This window comes from Chiloscyllium plagiosum, chromosome 25 (assembly GCF_004010195.1).
Source record: "Chiloscyllium plagiosum isolate BGI_BamShark_2017 chromosome 25, ASM401019v2, whole genome shotgun sequence".
NCBI lineage: Eukaryota > Metazoa > Chordata > Chondrichthyes > Orectolobiformes > Hemiscylliidae > Chiloscyllium > Chiloscyllium plagiosum.
Window position 1 is genome coordinate 36832823 of NC_057734.1, and position 24745 is coordinate 36857567.

At 38.7% G+C, this 24745-nt stretch overlaps 1 protein-coding gene across 2 annotated transcripts in view; it reads left to right on the plus strand.

The window, feature by feature from the left end:
• Positions 1-24745, plus strand: part of taok3a (TAO kinase 3a) — a 99017-nt gene that overhangs the window by 58537 nt on the left and 15735 nt on the right. Inside the window, exons 11-14 of one of the 2 annotated variants that reach the window (XM_043715878.1) lie at positions 10511-10678; positions 14104-14307; positions 17587-17724; positions 22754-22990. In XM_043715878.1, coding sequence (XP_043571813.1) covers positions 10511-10678; positions 14104-14307; positions 17587-17724; positions 22754-22990 — 747 coding nt within the window. The remainder of the gene's footprint in view (positions 1-10510; positions 10679-14103; positions 14308-17586; positions 17725-22753; positions 22991-24745) is intronic. The other variant, XM_043715879.1, reaches the window with a different exon arrangement.

Consider the following 24745-nt stretch of genomic DNA (forward strand, 5'->3'; position numbering starts at 1 on the left):
GTTTGGCATCCCATTGGAGGTGGCAGAAACGGTGACTTGTGATCCTTTGGGGAAGCTGGTGGGTCGAAATTGAGGATCGGGGGAACCTATTGTGGGAAAGAGGAAAAAAGGTGAGGGCAGAAGTGCCAGGAGTGGCCTAGACACAGCTAAGGCCACTGTCGGCCAAGGTGGTGGAGAATCCCATTGGTTCAGGAGAAAGATTTGTGTTTCTGAGGCCCCCTGCAGAAGATCGCATCAGATGAAATGTGATTGAGATGGAGCAACTGAAAGAATGGAATGGAGAAATTACAGGAAATAAGGTGTGAGAATGCATCATCCAGGTAATTCTGGGAGCCGGGATATTTGTGGTGAGCCTATCCCCAAAAATAGAAATTGGTGTGGATGAAGGGAAGAGGAGAGTCAGATGAAGTCGGGAAAGATGAGAAAAAGGTTGAAATTGGAAGTGAATTTTTTTTTTTTTGGCAGCCTTTCAGTAGTCCCATGTACCCAAAGGGGGTGCTGTCTTTTATGGGTCCTTTGAAAATTCATTGTCGCTAGGTGTTGGTCACGTGACCAGTAATGGTTTTGTCAACCCAGACTGGTTTGGAAGGCCATAGAATTACCCCGCAATAGGAAATAGATGCTGGTCCTTGGCATTTTTATGTAGATCATTGTTTTGCTTAGCTTGCTTGTTATGGAACATTAATCTTGGTGACCATTGATTCTTGGGGGTAGAATTCATACAATAGCAGTTGCGAATTTTAAGGATAACGTTAGATAATCACTTGTAGGCAAGACTCCCATCCCAGATGACTGAATTAGGAATCTTCCAGAAGCTTGAGACATTATGTTGAATAGATAAAGGTCACTTGATTCTTGGCAGCCATTTTAGTAACTTTTGGCATCTATTTTTAACAAAAGATGTTTCTAGAGTCTTCATAATGAGCTTGATCGTTGGCATTGGAGTAGGTCTAATGTTAATTGCATCCAAAAGTGCCACTTGGCCACCTTGATTGTATTCTGAGCCCTTGTCACTTCTGAGTGCTTTCATCTTACCCTGCTGTCGTGGATTCAAAGCAGTGCAAGGGAGGTGAAGCAATGGGAAAGCCCATCAAAAGTAGCAACAAACACCACAGATTAACACCGTTAAGAGTAATGAAACCACTTTAAAACATAGAACATAGAACACGACAGCACAGAACAGGCCCTTCAGCCCACGATGTTGTGCCGACCACTGATCCTCATGAATGCACCCTCAAATTTCTGTGACCATATGCATGTCCAATAGTCTCTTAAATGTCCCCAATGACCTTGCTTGCACAACTGCTGCTGGCAACGCATTCCATGCTCTCTCAACTCTGTGTAAAGAACCTGTCTCTGACATCCCTTCTATACTTTCCTCCAACCAGCTTAAAACTATGACCCCTCGTGTTAGTCATTTCTGCCCTGGGAAATAGTCTCTGACTATCGACTCTATCTATGTCTCTCATTATCTTGTATACCTCAATTAGGTCCCCTCTCCTCCTCCTCCTTTTCTCCAATGAAAAAAGTCCGAACTCAGTCGACCTCTCTTCACAAGATAAGCCCTCCAGTCCAGGCAGCATCCTGGTAAACCTCCTCTGAACCCTCTCCAAAGCATCCACATCTTTCCTATAATAGGGCGACCAGAACTGGATGCAGTATTCCAAGTACACTTTAGGTACAATACAGCATTTCATTATTTTTAATTCCCTTTAACCAGCAAATATTTTCACTTTTGAAAGAGTAATTTAATTTAAAATGTTCCTTAAAATGTCATTGTTATTCACAATTCCAGGTATTATAATTTTGTTTCAAAGTTCATTCTTTTTTTTAGTAGTCACTTCAGGAGTTAGAACAGTGGGAATGGAGTGTAGGGCAGTGGAATGATCATCCTGCAGAATTTGGGAAGTAAGGGTCACTACTAGTGTCTCTGCTGACTACATCTGTGGGAAGTGCACCCAGCACCAGCTCCTCGAAAACCGTGTTAGGGAACTGGAGCTGGAGTTGGATAAACTTCGGATCATTTGGGAGGCAGAGGGGGTTATTGACAGGACTTCGAGAGGTAGTCACTCCCCAGATAAAAGACAGATGAGTGACAGTTCGGGGACAGAAAGGGAACTGGCAGGCAGTGCAGGGATCCCCTGTGGCCATTCCCCTCAACAATAAGTATATTGTTTTGGATACTGTTTGGGGGATGACTTACCAGGGGAAAGCAGAGGGGCACCTGCTGCTCGAAGGGAAGGGGAAAGAGGAGTAGAGTAGTAGTCATTGGGGATTTGATAGTTAGGGGGACAGATAGGTGGTTCTGTGAGGAGAGAGACTCGCGGTTGGTGTGTTGCCTCCCGGGTGCCAGGGTCCATGATGTGTCTGATCGTGTTTTTCGGATCCTTTGGGGGGAGGGAGAGCAGCCCCAAGTCGTGGTCCACATTGGCACCAACGACATAAGTCGGAAGAGAGATGGGGACTCGAGGCAGAAATTCAAGGAGCTAGGATGGAAGATTAGAGCTAGGACAAACAGTTGTTTTCTCTGGTTTGCTGCTACGTGCTAGTGAGGTGAGGAATAGGGAGAGAAAGGAGTTGAACAAGTGGCTACAGGGATAGTGCAGGAGGGAGGGTTTTGGGTTTTTGGATAATTGGAGCTCTTTTTGGGGTAGGTGAGACCTCTACAAGCATGATGGTCTTCATCTAAACCAGAGAGGTACCAATATCCTGGGTGGGAAATTCACTAAAGCTATTAAGGTGGATTTAAACTAATACAGCGGGGGGATGGGAACCAAAATTGTAGGACAGGTACAGAAGAGGATGAGAGTAGGGAATTCCCAAATCAAGTATCTGACACGGCAAGCGAGAACCTGGTTTGAAGTGTGTGTACTTCAATGCGAGAAGCATCCGAAATAAAGTGGGTGAACTGGCAGCGTGGGTTGGTACCTGGAACTTCGATGTTGTGGCCATTACGGAGACATGAGGTTAGAAACAGGAAAGGAGAGGTCACCCTGTTGGGAGGTTTCTATAGGCCTCTGAATAGTCCCAGAGATGTAGAGGAAAGGATAGCAAAGATGATTCTCAATAGGAGTGCGAGAGGCAGGGTAGTTGTCATGGGGGCTTCAACTTTCCAAGTATTGACTGGGAACACGATAGCACGAGTACTATAGATGGGTCAGTTTTTGTCCAGTGTGTGCAGGAGGGCTTCCTGACCAGTATGTAGACAGGCCAACAAGGGGCGAGGCCATATTAGATTTGGGACTGGGTAATGAGCCCGGCCAGGTGGTAGACTTGGATGTAGGTGAGCACTTTGGTGATAGCGATCACAATTCGGTTATGTTAACTTTAGTGATAGAAAGGGATAGGTGTATACCACTGGGCAAGAGTTACAGCTGGGAGAAAGGCAAAATTTAGGAAGCATAGGATGGGGAAGGAAACTGTTTAGAAATGTGGAGCTTATTCAAGGCAAAGCCACTGTGTGTCCTAGATAAGTATGTACCTGTCAGGCAGGGAGGAAGCTGTAGAGCGCAGGAGCCGTGGTTTACGAAGGAAGTGGAAACTCTGGTCAAGAGGAAGAAGGCGGCTTATGTTAGGGTGAGATGTGAAGGCTCAGTTAGGGCACTTGAGGGTTACAAGGTAGCCAGGAAAGACCTAAAGAGAGAGCTCAGAAGAACCAGGAGGAGACATGAGAAGTTGTTGGTGGATAGGATCAGGATAAACCCTAAGGCTTTCTATAGGTATTTAAGGAATAAAAGAATGACGAAAGTAAGACTAGGACCAATCAAGGATAGTAGTGGGAAGTTGTGTGTGGAGTCAGAGGAGATAGAGGAAGCACGAAATGAATATTTTTCGACAGTATTCACTCCAGAAAACGACAATGTTGTCGAGGAGAATACTGAGATACAGGCCACTAGACTAGGTGTGATTGAGGTTCACAAGGAAGAGGTATTAGAAATCCTGCAGAGTGTGAAAATAGATAAGTCCCCTGGGCCGGATGGGATTTATCCTAGGATCCTCTGGGAAGCCAGGGAGGAGATTGCCGAGCCTTTGGCATTGATCATTAAGTCGTCATTGTCTACAGGAATAGTGCCAGAAGACTGGAGGATAGCAAATGTGGTTCCCCTGTTCAAGAAGGGGAGTAGAGACAACCCTGGTAATTATAGACCAGTGAGCCTTACTTCAGATGTTGGTAAAGTGCTGGAAACGGTTATAAGAGATACGATTTATAATCATCTAGGATAGGAGTGAGAGAGGCAGGGTAGTTATCATGGGGGACTTCAACTATCCAAGTATTGACTGGGATCACTACAGTACGAGTACTATAGATGGGCCAGTTTTTGTCCAGTGTGTGCAGGAGGGCTTCCTGACCAGTATGTAGACAGGCCGACAAGGGGCGAAGCCACTTTAGATTTAGTACTGGGTAACAAGCCTGGAAGATTTGGAAGTAGGTGAGCACTTTGGAGACAGTGATCACAATTCAGGTTTACTTTAGTGATGGAAAGTGATAGGTGTACTCCACCTAGCAAGAGTTCCAGCTGGGAGAAGGGAAATTATGATGCAATTAGGAAAGATTTAGGAAGAGTAGAATGGGGAAGGAAACTGCAGGGGATGAGCACATTAAAAATGTGGAGCTTATTCAAGGAAAGGCTCCTGTGTGTCCTAGATAAGTATGTACCTGTCAGGCAGGGAGGAAGATATAGAACGCGTGAGGAAGTCAGGAAAGACCTAAAAAGAGAGCTCAGAAGAGCCAGGAGGGGATGTGAGAAGTTGTTGGTGGATAGGATCAGGGTTAACCCTAAGGCTTTCCGTAGGTATGTCAGGAATAAAAGAATGACACGACTTAAATTAGGGCCAATCAAGGATAATAGTGGGAAGTTATGTGTGGAGTCAGAGGAGATAGGGGAAGCACTAAATAAATATTTTTCAACAGTGTTCACTATAGAAAATGAAAATGTTGGTGAGGAAAATACAGAAATACTTGCATCTAGACTAGAAGAGATTGAGGTTCACAAGGAAGCGGTATTAGAAATACTGCAGAGTGTGAAAATAACAAGTCCCCTGGGCCAGATGGGATCTATCCTAGGATCCTTTGGGAAGCAAGGGAAGAGATTGCTGAGCCTTTGGCACTGATCTTCAAATCATCATTGTCTACAGGAATAGTGCCTGAGGACTGGAGAATAGCAAATTTGTTTCCCTTGTTCAAAAAGGGTCGTAGAGACAACTCTGGTAATTACAGACCAGTGAGTCTCACTTCAGTTGTTGGTAAAGTGTTGGAAAAGGTTATAAGACAGAGGATATATAACCATCTAGAAAAGAATAATCTGATCAGGGACAGTCAGCACGCTTTTGTGAAGGGTAGGTTGTGCCTAACGAATCTTACTGAGTTTTTTGACAAAGTGACCAAACAGGTAGATGAGAGTAAACCGGTTGATGTGGTGTATATGGATTTCAGCAAGGCGTTCGATAAGGTTCCCCACATTCGGCTATTATACAAAATGCGGAGGAATGGGATTGTGGGAGAAACAGTAGTTTGGATAATAATTGGCTTGCTGAAAGAAAACAGAGGGTTGTAGTTGGTGGAACATGTTCATCTTGGTGTCCAGTTATTAGCGGCATACTGCAAGGGTCGGTGTTGGGTCCACTGCTGTTCGTCATTTTTATAAATTACCTGTGTCAGCTTAGAACAGTGGGTTAGTAAATTTGCAGACGACACTAAGATCGGTGGAATTGTGGATAGTGACGAAGGATGTAGTAGGTTACAGAGCTGGGCTGAGAGGTGGCAAACGGAGTTTAATGTGGACAACTGTGAGGTGATACACTTGTTGGCCGGAGTAATCGGAATGCAAAGTACTGGGCTAATGGTAGGATTCTTGGGAGTGCAGATGAGCAGAGAGATCTCTGTGTCCATGTACACAGATCCCTGAAAGTTGCCACCCAGATTGACAGGGTTATTAAGGCATACAGTGTTTTGGCCTTTATTAATAGAGGGATTGAGTTCCGAAACCAGGAGGTTATGCTACAGCTGTACAACGCTCTGGTACGGTCACACTTGGAGTATTGTGTACAGTTCTGGTCACCACATTATAAGAAGGATGTGGAAGCTTTGGAAAGGGTGCAGAGGAGATTTACTAGGATGTTGCCTGGTATGGAAGGAATGTCTTACGAGGAAAGGCTGAGGCTGTTCTCGTTAGAGAGAAGGAGGTTGAGAGGTGACTTAATAGAGACATCCAAGATAATCAGAGGGTTAGATAGGGTGGACAGGGAGAGCCTTTTTCCAAGTACGGGGACGGCAAACACGAGGGGACACAACTTTAAAGTGTGGGGCGATGGGTATAAGACAGATGTCAGAGGTAGTTTCTTTACTCAGAGTAGTAAGGGTATGGAATGCTTTGCCTGCAGCGGTAGTAGATTCACCAAGTTTAAGTGCATTTAAGTCGTCATTGGACAGGCAAATGGACGTACATGGAATAGTGTAGGTGGGATGGGCTTCAGATTAGTGTGACAGGGCGGCGCAATATCGAGGGCCGAAGGGCCTGTGTTGCGCTGTAATGTTCTATGTTCTATTCATTGACTTTTGAGTGGTGTGGCGAGGGGCATTTGTTTGGTTATAGGAAGCAGCTGAGCTCAGCAGTATAGATGGAATTAGGGGAAGACCAGATGAGCAATTGATGGTCATGCAGAGTTATGTCAACAATGAGCAGAGTCTCAAACCATCCTTTAAACATAAATGTTCTTACTTTCTTCCGGGGAGGTGTGTTTTGCCAGTTGGGCTAGCATTTATTACCCATCCCCAGTTGCCCTAGAGAAGGTGGTAAGCTACCTCTCAGAATTGCTGCAGTTTGTTTGCTGTAAGTGCACCCACAATGCTGAGGTTCTAAGATTTTGACCCTGCGACAGTGAGAGAGCAATAACATATTTCCAAATGATTGATGGTGGTTTAAGAGAAACTGGCAGGTGCTAGTGTTTCCAATGTAATTGCTTGCCTTGTCTTTGTGGGTTGTGGGTTTGGAAGGTACTTTGTAAGAAGTTTTGTTGAATTTCTGTAGTATATTTCTGCTACTATATGGTGGCTGAGGGAGTGAATGTTTGTGAACATGGTGCTAATCAGATGGGCTTCTTTATCCTGTGTTTGTGTTGTTGAAGCTCCTGTCATCTATCATGTGCCTTGTAAGTTTTGGACAGGCTTTTGAGAGTCAGGAGATGAGTTGCTCATTGTAGGATTACCAAGCACTGATCTGCCGTTGCTGCCAAGGTATTTATATAGCTAGTTCAATTCCGTTTCTAGTCAATGGTCAAAGGTGTTTTCATGACAGATTCCATAATTCTGCTGAATGTTGAGGGGCAATAGATAGATTTTTTTTTGTTGTTAGAGATGGATATGGCCTGAATGTTACTTTCCATTTGTCAGCTGAAGCCAAGTTATTGTTCAGGTCTGCATTTGGATGTGGACTGTCTCTGTATCTGAGTTGTCGCAAATGGTGCAACATTGTGCAATCATCTGCAATTGTCTGACCTTTTGGAAGGCAGACCTTTGGTGAAGCAGCTAAACGGCCAAGTTCAGCCTCAGATTCTATGCTGAGAGATGCCTGGAGCTGAAATGACAACTGACCTTGTACTGCCGCAACCATCTTCCTTTGTGCCAGGTTGAACCCAACCAGTGGAGCATTTTTCCATAAAACCCATTGATTCAAGTTTTGCTAGGGTTCCTTGATGTTACGCTCAGTCAAGTGTGGCTTTGTCATCACTGAAGTTCAATTCTTTTGTCCATGTTTGGAGGAAGGCTGTATGAGTTCAGGAGCAGAGTACCCTGGCAGAACCCAAACAACACCAGTGGATTGTGGATAGGCCTGTGCTGCTTCACAGCATTGACAACCTCTTCCAGCACTTCAATAATGCTGATAATGATCAGTGGCTGGATTGGATTTGGCCTGCTGCTTGTACACAAGACATAACTGAGCAATTTTCCATATCAGGTAGATATCTTTGTTGTGGCATGATCTAGTTGAGCTGTTTCTGTGTTCGTATATTGGCTGAAGTACCATACAATGCCAGTGAATGATAGACTTATAAAACGCAAGCTTACGTTATAAGGGAATAAAATGTTCGAATGAGTTATTTCTCTTGTGCCACTGAACATTTTTCAGACTTTCCATTCTATTGTGGAGATTTCACCACTACATTTCTCAAGTAACAAATAAAAAAATAGAAAACGTATTCTGACTTTAATCAATACCCCTAAAGATAGTTACCATAGTCTTAATGGACCATATGGTTGTGTTCTCATTGGAAAGTGACAGTTAATGGTTAATCTCAAGAGTCATCATACCTCCGGTGCAAGGACAGGTTGGGAAGGAGTGTCCTTCATGCCAAACTCAGCTGATGCAGGGGTTGAACCTATACTGTTTACATTGCAAATCAACTGTCCAGTCAACTGAGTTAACTGATCCCCTTAAACTAACTCACTTTTTGTATAATGCAAATTAAATGAATGATAGTTTTCCCACATTGCCAGTTCATCTTTAAGTAAAACAAAATGCACAACTAACCTTCCGAAGTTTCTGAATCTGTTAAAGTTACTTCATAGCATCTTGTTTTTGCCCTGTTGTTAAGTTCCTCAATACCGACCCATGGATGAAAGCTAAATTCTGATAAATCAGTTCACAGGGTGACATTGGGTTTGTCAGATTGATTTTTTAATAAGCAAATTGTTGTCTTTGAAATTATTATATTCCTTGATGCCATAAATATTTTCATTATGCTTTATCCAGTGTGTTTTATTGACTTCTGTGATTTAGTATAAAAATGCAGCGTTTAAAAGCAATACTTCTCAATTATTTTCTCCGTGCCACCATTTTGAGGCTTCAAAATAGTCATGAGCCCTTAGAACTGAAAGCAGGATGGGGGTGAGGGGAGTGAATCTGAGAATTGGGTCCTATTAAAGAAAATATAACTCTAATAATTTGGCTGGAGCCCTGCAGCAGCCATTACTGCCTTTTGAACTCATGACTTTATGGTCTGAAACATCAGATTGGAAAGGTCTAATTCAAGGTAATTATTCTAAAGTTCCTTCCTGTGAAAAATTGGTTCCAAATCCTAAAATGGAACTGGTAAATGGACAGTAAAATGCTGAATTTATGAGAAAAGGGTTTGATACAAAATGATTACATGTAATATATACACACACATTTATTGTGTACTAGAGAAGTTAAAGCATTCCAGTGGATACATATAAAAGTAAAGTCCAATGGATTCTAAAATCTAACTTTGGGTCTGATCGCAGCTATACAGGAAGAGTTGATCTTTTAAAGTTATTGACCTATAAGGTTAACTGTTTCCATCTCCATAGATGCAACCAGACTAGAATGTTTCCATTCATTATTTTTAATACTATTGATTGCATAGTTAATTCAGTGTATCATTTTTGCACCCCATACCATTTGATTGCATGGTTTAGCATTTAATTGCATCCCACTCTGAAACTTAAGTTCAGTAAACAAAATAAATACAGGAGGCACAACATTGAGGGTCAAACTGTGCTGTACTGTTCTATGTTCTATATATGTTCTATAAATGGAACTCAGTTGGCCATTCATAATTCATCCAACAAAATTCAATTTTCTTAAATAGCTGAAAGATTCACTCCATAACCCAACTTGGAAGTCAACTCCATTTGCTGTGAGGAAGTACTATTTGGTGGTCCTAATGCCATCTTCTATCATTCATTTGCAACAGTTGCCTTTTCACAGGAGAATTTGGTTTCTTTATGCTAACTCTGATTCTCATTTATTTTGGTGAGCAGAATTTGACTTAATTCAAGATCTGTATTGCCATACGTTTTGTTCACATGCTACCAACTACCAAAATAGTTGATTTACTCTCTCCAACCACAGGTAGCTACTTTGGAATTAATGTATATAGAAGCTGATCTGACTTGGTGCTGGAAAGAATATAAGTCGTGAATGTTAAGAATATCCTTCAATGCTAATGGGCCAATGAAGATTTGTCTCCTATTCAAGGAATGTACATTTTCCATTTGAAGTTAATATTCTGGCTTATGTTATTAATGAGAGAGAATGGATTGGTCCATTTGTAGCATAGGTTGGTTTCTAGTCATCCACTTGAGCAATGCCTGCAAATAACCCACATGCGTCTACAAATATTCTAGTAACAGTCTTACTGGATAATTTTTACTTAACACTGGCTGGAAAGTACATATTTTTAAAAATTTATCATATAGTTTGAGAGCCATTATCTCAGGAAAGCATAACAAATAAAGATCCTGCTCCAAACATTGAAGTTGTGTTTAGTTGCTTAGCTACACTAAGATTACTTTGGTGTACGAATGGCAATAGTGTTATTATTTATGCTGCAGTGATGTTTGCTTCAAACTGGTCTTTATTACTAAATGATATTAAAAAGAAGCTATTTTATTGTGCCCTCTTACATCCTGGATATATTGTAGATAGTACTGTATGCAAAGCTATTGGTTAGCCTTTTGGATGTTGATAATTTACTATGTTTACCTTAGCATGATTTTGTTCGCCGGGAGCATCCGCAAAGAGTTCTTTGTGACCTTATTTCAAGAACAAAAGATGCGGTTCGAGAGCTGGATAATCTTCAGTATAGAAAAATGAAAAAAATTCTTTTTCAAGAAACTCGTAATGGACCAATGACTGAATCACAAGAGGAAGAGGAGGTAAGATGAATTAAGTGGTTTAAGTAATAGATTAAAACCTAAGGGAGTGTGAAAAGGTTTTTTACCCCCCTGAAGTTATTGTTGCTTTAATTTTATCATCACTTTCTGGTTTCTAATTCAAATAGCAATTCCTCATATGTAACTCAAACTACTGAATTGAAGAAATATTTGTGAAGGACATCAGATGGGGTTATCTATTTTTGACATCTGTATACACGTTTTGTTTTTGCAGTAATAATTAGAAACTCTGGCTACCAGTCTTTTGCTGCTACTTTTGCTCTGTGAAGTTAATGTGCATTTTAAATCAATTACAATACTGAATTGCTGTATTAATTGAGTTCAATTATATACCTCCAGAAAAGAGTTGAGACTTTCTGACTTGTATGGTTTATCGCTGCACTCTTTAAGTGCAATTTGTCCGCTAAATTACCTTGGGGGCTCTTTGACGGCATTATCAATGTTTCAAAGTTCTGATGGTACTGATTATAAAAGGAACTGTTAAACTTGAAATCTTTATTTATAACAGTCTAAAGTATTGGGTGCATGTATGAAGTTATAGAGTCATAGTGATGTACAGCACGGAAACAGACCCTTCAGTTCAACTCGTCCATGGCGACCAGATACCCTAAATCAATCTTGTCCCATTTGGCCTATATGCCTCTAACCCCTACCTGTTCATTGACCCATTCAGAAGCCGTTGCCGCTTCTTCCTCTGGCATCTTATTCCACACATGACCATCCTCTGTGGAAAAAATTCCCCCTTGGGTCCCTTTTGCATCTTTTGTCTCTCATCCTAAACTTCTGCCATCTGATTTTGCATCCCCCCCCGAACCCAAGGAAAAGACCGTATCTATTTACCCTATCCATGCCCCTCATGATTTTACAAATCTATAAGGTCACTCCTCAGCCTCCGACACTCCAGGGAAAATAGTCCCAGCCGATTCAGCTTCTCCTGATAGCTCAAACCCTCCATCCCTGGCAACATCCTTGTAAATCTTTTCTGAACCCTTTCAATTTTCACAACGTCCTTCCTATTAGCAAGGAGTCAAAATTAAATGCAGTACTTCAAAAGTGGCCTAACCAGTGTCCTGTCCAATTGCAGCAAGACCTCCTAACTCCTATTAAAGGCAAGTGGCCAAATGCTGCTACCACAACTGCCCTGTCTCTCTATGATTCCACTTTCAAGGAGCTATTAATCTGCAGTTCAAGGTCTCTTCGTTCAGCAACACTCCCCAAGACCTTACCATTAAGTGTATAAGTCCCGTCCTGATTTGGCCATACCAAAATGTAGCATCTTATGTTTAACATAGAATTTTGTGAAATGCGAATTAGCCTAATAATGGAAACAAAGGGTGTCATGTATGTATATTCCTGATAGCTTTGTTGGTAATTCACTGTTTATTGTAGTAACGAGCTACATATGTCAAGAATGAATCAGTTTCAATTGGAATTTTAGCTGAGAAGATAGTGGAGGTAGTTGAATTATTTTACACCATTTTTAGTGCAGGAAATCTAGGCATAATTTCAGCATCTGATGTGTTATTAGCTACTTCAAGCTAGAATCCATGTTTGTGGGTACCTGAGAAATGTTATCAGGCTCAACTGCATTGTTCACAGCTTTAGACTAACAAAGGAAGAGTATTTACTTGGGCAAATATGGGTACCTATTGGATCAGACCTTTTATTCAAGTGAAATTTGCAGTGTCAAAAGACCATCAAGTTTTAGGGAAGGGGTCAGATTTCTTTAGTTCAGCAAAATTGAACAATTATTGATGCATTGCAAATTTTTTGGAACCATCTCTTTAAACGAAATTTCCAAAGCAGTTTTTGTGCCTGAATTCAAAGTTGCTTATTTCTTTCTCAATGACTTAGACCAATCTGAAATAGTTTTTATAGAAATCATATAGCTAAACATCTGCTTATGTAATCAGAAGATAATTATGGATGTGGAAAGCCAGTTGGTTCATTTTAATTCATCCACCCAATAAAATGCCATCAGGCCCACTTCTTCCCTATTGCAGCATTAGTAACTGATTCTGGAGTTCTTTGCTTCGAGGGGTAAGTTCTAATTTATCAATTCTGTGAACAAGAAATTGGTTGTAGCAATCTAACTTTGGTTCCTAATTGAATCAGTTGTTCTAATTGTAATTTATCTTCAAATAATATTTTAGATTTGTCTTTCCCAGACTTAAGGATGTTAACTTTGTTTCTGAGGGGCATTGTTTCGAGTTTTAAAACTTTCTTAACAGACTGATAAAAGATTTCAGCTTGGTGGCCCTTTGTACAATGACTGCAATGCTTGAACATTTCCTTTGCATCTTGGAAATGTTGATTGAACACAACTCTCAAGTGTCTCTGCTGTGTATTTTTTTAAAAATACTGATAAGACAGGACACTTTCTAATTGTTTTACTGTATTTTCTGGTTTATATTGTAAGATTCTACAATAAATGTTCGCTAATTCAAAATTAGCTATATGAATGCCATTTCAGCTTAGCTGATCGTAACTAGTTAACAACAGTGATTTTAAAGTGTCTTGCTACCACTTCTTTCTTCCGTCAACCTCCTAAAGGGGCACTTCTAAGCTGTAGCTCTACCTGGGTTGTCCATCCTTGGTTTCTCCTGTGGGAATAATTCTGTTGAACCTGGCTCAAAATATCTGTATCTGAAATCCACATAGCTCTTTTCCAGTAATTTGATCAGAAATGTGCACTCAGCCTTTTTTATGTTTTACGCTCCCTCACTCTGAATACTAAGGCCAAAAGTAGATTTACCACCATCCTAGCTGAGAACTACTCATCTGGTATTAAGATGAGATTCCTGTTCCTATATGTGAGAGAATTTTACTTTTTAACACGCTTGTTAACAGTTGAACAGTTGTCAGTAATGTGTATTATTTGTTACCTTGTTTGACTACTTTTAGTCTTAAATTGTACCTGTAGAGCATTTTGGATTGCATAAAACAAAGGTAAATTTCCAAAATTTGCTGCTCTGCTGATGGTGAAAAGTACAGTTTAAGATAAATAAACTGTGGGACCCATTCAGCAAATTGTTGAAAAATTATTTGTCGCCTTCCCCTTATTGATGATGCTCAATCTTGTTTTTTATAATGTTGCAATTTATTGAGTCTGTCTTCTGTCACTTGTCACCGGGGCGTCTGATTTAAAAACTTGGATTACAGTCTCTTGCAGTATTTTAAGTTCTGTGACTATTGTGAATACTCTTTCCCATGCCTCTGCTGGGATCTTGGGCATCAGGGTTCTGCTTAGTGCTCTAACTGTATAAACCCTATTTCGTTTACTAATTAATGGTCTTTTTAACTTCGGTGCAATGTGAGAAATACTGTTCACTACATGTGATTTTCACATGCATGATACCACTAATGCATGTTGACCTGTACTAACATTGCTTTCCTCTATCTTGCAGGACAGTGAGCATGGTGCAGGATTAGGTAGTAAAGTAGATAGCCTGGGAAGTAATCAATCCATTCCCAGTATGTCGATCAGCACAGGCAGCCAGAATAGCAGTGTTAACAGTCTGCATGAAGTCTTTGATGATAGTTCAGAGATCGCAATGATGCATGATGGTGATAACACCATGCAATCCAATGTCTCCGTCATCCACAAGAAGGTAGGTTTTCAGTATAGTCTGAAAAATTTATCTCATTAAAGTGTTCTGCGCTGCATAAAATTGTTAAATTATTACCAGAAACATTTAGACAAGTGAAACTTCGTGGAAATCTAGAAGACAATTAATTGTTTGGAAGTAACCTCAGATCAGCAAAACACCATCATCCACTGTCTAGTTTTCTAAATTCATATGGATTTTAATCCCTTAGCACAATTGTTTATTAAAGCTTTGGTATAAGTACTCCAAGATCTCTTCAGAAACTCAGCAGATACAGTGGTGTAAGTAAAGAGTCCAATGTGTTGACTCATGGGAAACATGGAATATGTCAATTAATTTTTTTTTTTGAAAACTGGTAAAATTGCACTGATTGGCAAGTTTTATGTTTGGCACTCAGCAGGAAATCCCAAGGAAGAGCTTTTCGAAGTGGACCCAAATTTTACCCAGTTGTTTATTGCCCCCAGACTGGAAAATCTGCCCACTAATTTGAGAAGGATGGTGTTATGCATCTGTTCTTAAAAACTATTTATTTCACGTGTATATGATTAATTAGAATTAGGGTTTAGTGGACTAACTAGCTTTTCTTATTTTTATTCTTCAGTTCCTTCATTCAAATTAGTGACTTGTAATTAATCCAAAGTCCATTCTCAATCCACAGGAAGATTGCAATAAAGCTAAAAAAAAAAATTGAGATGAATGATGTACTGTGGTGAAGAATTAAATGATTGTGAAATGCCTTTCACTTTTGTTGAAATGCCTTTCTAAGATGAAAATTGATTACCTGATACTTAAAAGTATTTAGTGTTATGGTCTGAGCTGATAGTATTACTGGATTGAAATCTAACTTGATAAGAGTTAGATTTAACAAGGTGTTCTTTCGCTAAAATGCAAGAATGCAATACTGGTTTTAACAGATGTTTATTATGCACAAGAAAAAAGATAAAGTTAGCTATCTACATACAATACAATTTGAAAGGTTTTCTAAACACTCTAAAATAGCATCTGATCTATTCTAACAGCATCACATTAAGTACTTGCACACTAAAGAGAATGCCCTTCTTGATCGCATCCTATCTGTTTAAATTAACTGTTCTTTGAATTCCCAGTCTTGAAAATTTATTAGTTTTTTGCTTGATTATTCACACAACTGAACTCAGATTACAACTTTGAATAATCCCTTCGGTGTTCCAACCAAGCACTACTTCTGGTCTGGAACTTTCAAACATTAATCTATACACTGAGGTAAGTCATTTCCTCACAGTTCCAAACTATCTTCTTTCTTGGGAAATTGTTTCATAGATTCAAATTCTACCAAGACCTCTGCAAACTGAAATAAGATTTCCAAGCTTAAGGATTTTCCCTTAAGCAAAAAAATCAGCTGTTTATTCTAAACTGAAAACAAGCTCATGCTCCTCAGTATTTAATCTATCCATATGCAAAACTTCCCCAATACAAATTTCTATTATCACCTTGAGAGCTTCCCACTCGGACACTCTCTTTTATAAAGAAAAGTCATGGGTCCAGAAGTATTGAGGTTAATTGTTAAACCCCCTCATGCACGCAGACCAAAATCGAAATACCATTAATTCATTTCCAAACTCTCAAATCAATAGTTTTTTTTACACAGACATCACAATAGTTATACAGGAAAGTATATTCAGTGGTCTATGTACAAAAGAAACTTCGTTACCAAGAGTTTTAGAGTTCACAGCAAGAATTTCAGAACTCCAAATGTTGATTAAAAACAAGGACGTATAATGTAACTATCATTTGACAAAACATTCTGAAACTTCTAAAATCTATATAAGAGCTGGTGTAGGCGTAAGTCCCACTCTTGCACCTTTTTGTTTAGACCTTTTCCAATCAACCTGTAACAATAGGCAGCTGGGGTGACTTTTTTCTTAATTTCACAAAACCGTAGTGAAGCACCTCAATGCCATCACATTAAATGGTCAGAAATGAATCCAGCCACTGATTTAACTAAAATGTTCATTTTCAAGATTATTAGCTTTCCCATGATATTCATTTCTGGAATTCCCATATCTTCAAGTAGCAGTGACACATTTTATTTATTCAGTTGTTCTTCATACACCACTGGTCAGACCAGCATTTCTTGGCCAGAGGACAGTTAAGTGTCCACTACACTGCCGCCTGTCAGAAGTCAGTAGCCAAACAAGGATAGCAGATTTCCATGATTTGTACGACAATTACTGTATTCACATTTCACTGTCTGCCATGGTGGGATTTGAACCCATGATCCTATTAGCCTGAGGTTCTGGATTACTCATCCAGTGACATAACCATCATTAAGTCACTGCTTCCCTTTTTGAAGGGAATATATATCTTAATAATTAATGCCAAATTTAATGGAATTAGTTTGCATTACAGGAGTCATTTCAGATATGAAGTGTATCATTTTACTTTCAAATACATTCAATAGCTATAATTATGGAATTAAAATTTGTAAATTCAATTACGCAAAACTATTCTGAACTCTGTCGACATTCTGACAATCTTACATAATTGCTGCTGTTTTATACCCCAAATTGGAAATCAGGCTGAATTTACTGTTTTAGAAACAAAGCATAAATTTGTGCAGCGGGTCATTTAATTTCAACCTAATTGTGGCTTTTACCATGTTAGAGTTAAAAATTTCAGCAAACGTTTTTATATTAAGGCCCTTTTGTATGTTTAGGGAAATATTTCCTTTCTACCTGAAGGCTTTCCTACTGAAGTAAATGTTCATAGTTTTATTTGCTTTTATTATGGTTGTGTTAAATATTTTAAGGAGGGTTGTAGTAAATGTAGTGAGGTGCAGCAGCACTATAATATGTTCTTTAGTATTTTGCACGCAGATAATTGTAGGTATACAATTTAAATTAAAAACTAGTTGTTTGTTTGAAAGTCAGCTATTTTGCATATTTAAATAGAAAGCTTAAGCAACATTTGAGAAATTATACATTTTCAGTTTTTTGATGTGAAAAAGTTGACCAAATATTAAAAATATTAGTTCAAGTAGATTTTCCCCCAACAATCAGCTTGTAAGTGTTGCAAAAAAAATGTGCAGCTGAAGGTCTGCCTGTGATTCAAGAAGCATCCCACTACTGATCAGCTGACTCCTCTCCTGCAATGTGTTGGTTATTCATCTCACTATTCAGCTGCAGTGACTGGTACAGCTAACTATGCATTTCATATAGTTCTTGCAGAAAAGTCGAGGAAATACAAAGCTATCCAGCAGAGAAAGCACACAGTTTGACATTGTATTGTTATATCCCATTTCAGCAGGACCATGTATTCATAAGGGATGAAGCAGGCCAGAAAGACATCAGGCCTGATCTGCGGCCTACAGCATCTCTCCATAGTCAGGCCTCTCTGCTTAAGAACCGAGAGCATTTTGCTACAATCAGAACAGCATCTCTGGTAAGCATACAAAACAAATTTTTTTTTTAGTTTCTTCCAGTGAATGTTTAGGCTGTTAATCACATTTAATGTAAGTCAAAGCATATTTTTCCTTCATTCACTAATTGTAATACATATTTAATCAAAGTCCTAAGAGGTTTTTCTTTATGGAAATATTTTAAAATGCTTAAACGTAGAAGCTTTTCAACATTTTAGACATTGAAAATGTTTTGTGAATTCATGGTTAGAGAGACTTAATTTAATCTCGAATGGATAATTTGTGGAAGCAGTGAGATGGCTGTATCTAATGGAATTAATGTGAGCCTGACAGCAAATAGACGGTATTTTAATGTAGGCATGTTTTGTATCAATGTCCATTCTATGTCGAAGTGAAGCCCTACAATGCTAATTTTTAGAAAATGGTATTCTAGGTCATAGTTGTAAGCTTTAACAATGTGTAGTTTATTGTAGACTCTGAGATTGCAGTAACATTTTATTTGTTTAATTAAATAGAGTTGAAACAAATTTTACTTCAGGACCTTGATAAACAGGATTTTAGTTTTGAGACCACTGTGGTCCTCTCAATAATCATACTTACCTTGTGAATTTTTGAAAAGAAGTTTAATTTACAGGATCTCTTTTTCAGAGCTCCTATGATGTTTGCAAGCCACGTTAATGTGTATCTTTTTAAAATTAATACATTTTAGCCATTCAACACAAACTAAAAGGGATATCCAATCTGTTCATTGTTTTTAATGCTAATGTTTGTATATACCATGATGCATCTGATTCTAGATTCTGATTTTTGAACTATTTATTAAGCAAAAGTTTTAAAACTTAATTTGTTTCAGGAATGGTATTGCACCTTCTATTCACTGCTGTTGAAGCATTTAATGGTTGTGATTTTTGAATATGCTGTTGAATTAAGGAAATGAATGGTGCTTCAGAAGTGGTTAATTTCAATTTAATCATGTTAAAGCAGTTCAGCTGATCATTGTAAAATGTGTGAACTGAGCATTTGATCTACCTCGGTCCCCATAATGTTGAAGTCTTCCACAGCAGATGGAAATATGTTGCCACTTTGTTAGAAATCCAGACTCTTCATGATGGCAGCACTTTGGAATTGATGGATTTTCCTTTTTACACTGCCAAATGTCAAAGCCCTGCAGAAACCCTTATCGCAGAATTAGAGACTGAGCATTATTATTTTGCCTACAATCCACCAAAGAAATAAAATGACCAATTGATGTTTCAATTTCATAAGGGATTTTACCACAGCAAGCTTTTAGAAGTTGTGTGATACAGAGATCAATCTTTCCCTTGTGTGTGCTAGGAAGCTTTTTGGCTTCACCAGGTTTTAAAACAGTTTTTTCTTTCTTCATCCATATATTCTTGGGATTGCATATCGTTGAGTTTAAGTACTGAGTCTCCCCATTGTTCTAATATTATCAACTTCACTATTTTCTATTTGCTTTTCTACTGGTTGGATTGACTAGCAGAGTTTATAAATGATACTGTTTTATCAGACATATAATGGGAAAATTTTTATCCAGTAGGCTTAACCCTATTAGCGAACGTGTGTATGAGGACAGAATTAGCTCCCACAACTATTGACCCACTTTTTTTTCAACTGTGCTGTTAGATTTTCAGACACTGCATTATACAGTACATTTCTATATAAGATGCACATTATAGTGATAAGATTGAATTTATTTTCAGGTTTTGCTCTTAGATTTACATTTTTATTTTCACTTTTAACTTCCTCTTTATTCACTATACCTTTGTACTATAGTGCACTTCCTCAAAATAGATTAAATTTCAAATCTTGGGTCAGGAGTTTTGCAAGTGCTAGTCTACCAAAGTTATGGGCCAGAACTACAAAGCAATTCCATACAAATTTTATTTGAAGTTTGAGGATGGGTAGAATTTTGCTGAGGACAACATTCTGTCAGTTAAGTTCTTCAAGATTGCTGTCCTTGAATAATATGTCAATTTATTCTTGAAACATGAGGACAGACTTATATTTTTATAGTCACAGGAAGTTCACTTAGCATCACTCTAGTTGCGCTAGTTAAAATTCATCTATGTAAGGAAATTCAATTTGGTTCTCCATTCAGACTGATTTGAACTCCATTTATTCTGAGTAGCAGTCAAGCCTAATACTACAGAAAATAAAATTCATGTTAATCTGTTTCAAATGCCTCTTCAAAATGCACCTTGTTAAAATCTCTTTGGAGTCTTTTCTGTTTTATTTAAATGTGATTGATGCTTTTCAACTCCTGCTTTGCTTGCTTTTATATTAACTAGGCTTGATTTTACCATAATGAATATCGAAGTGCACAATTTGCATGCAACTTTTAGTGGTAAGGGATAAGTAGTAAAATTAAAAAAAAACTAGTGCTTAACTGCCAGAGCAAGTTTTATATGCTTATTTTTAAACTAATACAGCATTTCCTATGCAATGGTGACTGCACTTTTAAAACTCTCTTGTTTTTTTTTCCTAATTTTCCAAACTAATGTCCCACCTGTTGCATGAAAAAAAGTTGAGCTATGGGTGTTGCTGGTGGAGCCAGCATTTATTCATCCCTATTTGCCCTTCATTGCAGTGGTGAGCTGCCTTCTTTGAACTGTGTCCACAAGTCACCCGACACAAGGTTATAGTTCAACAGGTTTATTTGAAATCGCAAGCTGTTGGAGCACTACCACTTCAAGTGGAATGGCTCCACCTGACGAAGGAGCAGCGGTCCGAAAGCTTGTGATTTCAAATAAGCCTGTTGAACCATAACCTGGTGTTGTGTGACTTCTGACCTTGTCCACCTCTGTCCAACACTGGTATTTCCACATTATTTCTTGAAGGGAGTTTCAGGATTTTGGTCCAGTAACAGCGAAGGAATAGTAATACAGGACCAATGTCAGGAGGAGTACAACTTGGAAAGAACTTGCCAGTGACAATGTTCTAATGCTTCTGCTGTCCTTACCATTCTAGGTGGTAGATGTTGTGGGGTTTGGAAAGTGTTGTTGAAGGATCCTTTATAAATTTCTACAGCACATTAATGGTACATACTGCAGCCATGTGCTATGGTGTAGGATGGAATGAATGTTTAAAGTGGGCCATGGTGTTCCAATCAACTGATTTGCTTGTTCTGGATGATGTCAAACTGCTTGTATTGTTGGAGTTGCATTTGTCCTTTGCATTTGTTATACTACTGATTTGCAGATAGTGAACAGATTTTGTGGAGTCCGGAAGTGCTAAGGGATCCAGGCTCTGACCTGCTCTCGTACTCACAGTATTTACATGGCTGATCCAGTTCAGTTTCTGATCAATGGTAACCCTCAGTAATTTTAAAATGTTGCATAAGATTAGTATTCAAGATGCATGAGCTCATCTTGTGTTGTAAATGAATGGGAAACACAATGCATATAGAGATATATAAAATTGGGTTTAGTGATAAAGCTGGAAGTTGGTGCCACCCTGTGGCCTAAGGTAGTTTAACTTGCAATTTAGCAAGTTTGACCAGAATTTTTTGTAGCTATCTTCCACAAAACAGCGTTGATCTGATTTACTAATTAATCTAGGGTGATGTGGTGGTTGATGTGTCTGACATTGTAATATGACACCAGAAAGCTTCGATCCTTGTGGCAGTTTCCTCCAGAGCTATGTGAGGGGATGGATGTGTATATGTGCCAAATTGGCAGGTTGTTTTCTCATAGTTTGAATCAAACTTTGGCATTTCTGTTTAATCAGTCAGTGTGTTCTTAGAGCAAATCAAGCACAAAAACTGCTGATGAGCCAAATTGGGCAACTAATACCCTCTGGCTGAATAAACAATACAGAGGTGTGCAATAACATCTCTGAGCACATTGATTAGAAGGATAGGTTAAATACAATTTAAACAATACATGGAGATATTTGTTTGCACCTTAATTTCTGTTTAACATTGGGTGTGACCCTCTGCTTGTACACGTTAACCTAGGTACGCAAGTTATTGTGGCAGAAAACTTTTAAATGTCTGAATTAGCAAACTGAATTAGCAAAATTGTGTTTGTCAAATCATAGAGTTATGAGCGCCACTAGCTTGGGAACCAAAATGTGATATGTGATACCAGTCCTTAGCAGAATATTATTTAGAATTTGTATTGAGCAAATGTGTATGGAATTTTAGTTTGTTCTGAGCCATGAATATTTTTAAATTCTTTTAATAGATATAATTCTTACCATTGGAAATGCAGCCTTGTTTTTAAGGAGCAAATATCATTTCTTCAACAGGATGCGTTTTTGTTTCTTGTTTAGCCAAAGGTCATGTGATTTCTATCTGGAATATAGAACAAATGTGACAGCAAGGTTTTTGGCATTGTGTTGGAAATCAGTGTCAAATCATTTGTTTGCATAGTCAATGAATAATGTTTTTAATAATGCTGATTTTCATTTTAAATTAGTGGTGCCTTGACAATGATTTACTAAATAATAGATTATAGTGCAAATGTTTGAGCTTGAAGAGGCAGCCACTAAACTTGACATTTTTATCTTAGTTATATCATTGGTTCGTACAGTTGCACTAATTTTAAATGTTTGACATTTAAGGGAAGTAAGGATTCTTCTGTGTTGACCTTCAAGGTAATCCTTGAAACAGTCTCTCTCTTCTTCAGTCAAAATGATTTAGCCTGAACTTTAGTTCACGAGGTGAAACTCTAATGTCTATATAAAAGAACTTAAAGTTTATCTCTCCTCAAATTTAGTGGATTGCAGTGATGCAGAATAGTTGAAATGAGTGGGTGGCCTTGATCACTTCATTCAAATTTGATGAGTGACCTGGTAGATTAGTACATATCCAAGTACATGCACATCAAGTACATGCACATCAAGGACATCCTGATTTCTGTGGCTTTCCCAGAGATAGAGATGAAACATCCATGTGCATTTTGAAAAGTTTGCAGAAACAGTTGGCAATTATTTTTACAGGTTTTTTTTTAGATTCTAAGAAAATGCTTTGTACTCATTTCTTCAATTCTTAAAGGTAATTGGCCATCTCAATTTTATTTTTGGCACTAGGTTACAAGACAGATCCATGAGCATGAACAGGAAAACGAGTTACGTGAACAGATGTCGGGCTACAAGCGGATGCGAAGACAGCACCAGAAGCAGCTGATGGCTTTAGAGAATAAGTTGAAGGCTGAGATGGATGAACATCGTCTAAAGTTGGAGAAAGAAGTAGAGACTCAATGTAACAATGCATCTATTGAACTGGAGAAGCTGGCGAAAAAACATCAAATATCAATGGAAAAAGAGGTAAGTGGAGGCAGTGAGTGAGCAAAATGTATGTCAGAGTGGCTGATTTTAGGCTTGGAGGGAATAGGAGGAAGTGATTAGAGCTATGTAAACATTGAGACAACTGCAGACTCCATCTGTTATGTTCCATAAATCTATGAGGAGAAAGTGTGGTCTGCAGATGCTGGAGATCAGAGATGGAAATGTGTTGCTGGAAAAGCGCAGCAGGTCAGGCAGCATCTAGGGAACAGGAGAATCGACGTTTCGGGCATTAGCCCTTCTTCAGGAATGAGGAAAGTTGGTCCTGGACCAACTTTCCTCATTCCTGAAGAAGGGCTAATGCCCGAAACGTCGATTCTCCTGTTCCCTAGATGCTGCCTGACCTGCTGCGCTTTTCCAGCAACACATTTCCATCCATAAATCTATAGTCAATCTTGTTAACAGAACTGGAGAACAATGCTTTCCCCATTGCTTTTGTATGTTATGTTGAAAGAGCAAAAAATTTAATGTACAATACTGTTTCTTGTGGTTAACTTGTACAACTGTCTAACGTTTGAATTTTAAATTTCTAGTGCAGAACTTGAATATTGCTAGAAAAAGAAATTTTTACCAAGATTTTTCATTTGCTTTCATCATGATAGTTGCAAGGATACCATTGTGAAGCTGAACTAAATTTTCTAATTTGAGAAGAGCATGTTCATTGGCAAGTAGACTGCGGTAATCATGTTGCAATTGGCAAAAGCACCAGTTAGATAATAACTGATCAAATTTCTAGATGGAGTTTTAAATCGGGCAGGATGCTTGTTTTGTCAAGGAATTATACTGAAGGATGAACGAGATAATAGCTCACCTTGAAACAAAAACCGAAATTGCTGAAGAAACTCAGCAAGTCTGGCGCATAATTAATTTCTTCTGTACTGTTGAGCTTTGTTAGCATGGTCCAGCTGAATGCGGTTAGCACCTTTCATTGAAGATTACTGAAGGGCTGTGTGGATTTTCAATTAAATAGCACACCTACTGCAAATGGTACAAAGGTACTTCCAAAAGTTAAAGGGACGTACTGTTTGTAACAATAATGTACTAACTGCACCCAACTCGTCCATACTGCAAAACTCAAAACACTGTCCAAAGTTGCATATGACTCTAATTGTACTAGATTTGCTGTATAATCCTGTGCGTACTAAGAATTAGCTGGACAATCAAATTATGATTGTCAGTTGGGCGCTCAGTATGGCACACTTCATACTGGCACATACATAAATTTATATTTGGTCCTGTTATTTGCTAACAAAGTGAATGCAGATACACGTTGTGCCTATTTCAACTTTGCAAAACAGATGACAGTTACTTGCTGGTTCAATGTTGTTTATACTATATCTGTCAACATTGAAGACCATATTTAACTCCTCCTCCAAACTGTAGGGTTGAGCAGTCAAATGTCGAAATGAAAGATGCAGTTAATTTTCTGGCTAATGGATTAGTTTACTTTCTGGCTATCAGTTAAGTTTAGTCAGGGGGGACTTTAATTGATATGCTATTTATAACACAGCCAGATACTCAAGTGTTAGAGGAGGAGGAATAAGTCTGTCAGTCAGAAGCACATCTAAGACAAATTATAACGAGAAAGTAAGATACACGTGAAGGAAAATAACTAGGTGGAAGGAGAAATTAATTACATTTTTACCTAATAACCATTCAGAAATGAAATACAGGGCGATAAATTGGCTGGTTTATTGTCTTTTTGTTTTTACAGCCATGAGTCAAACTTCTAAAGCC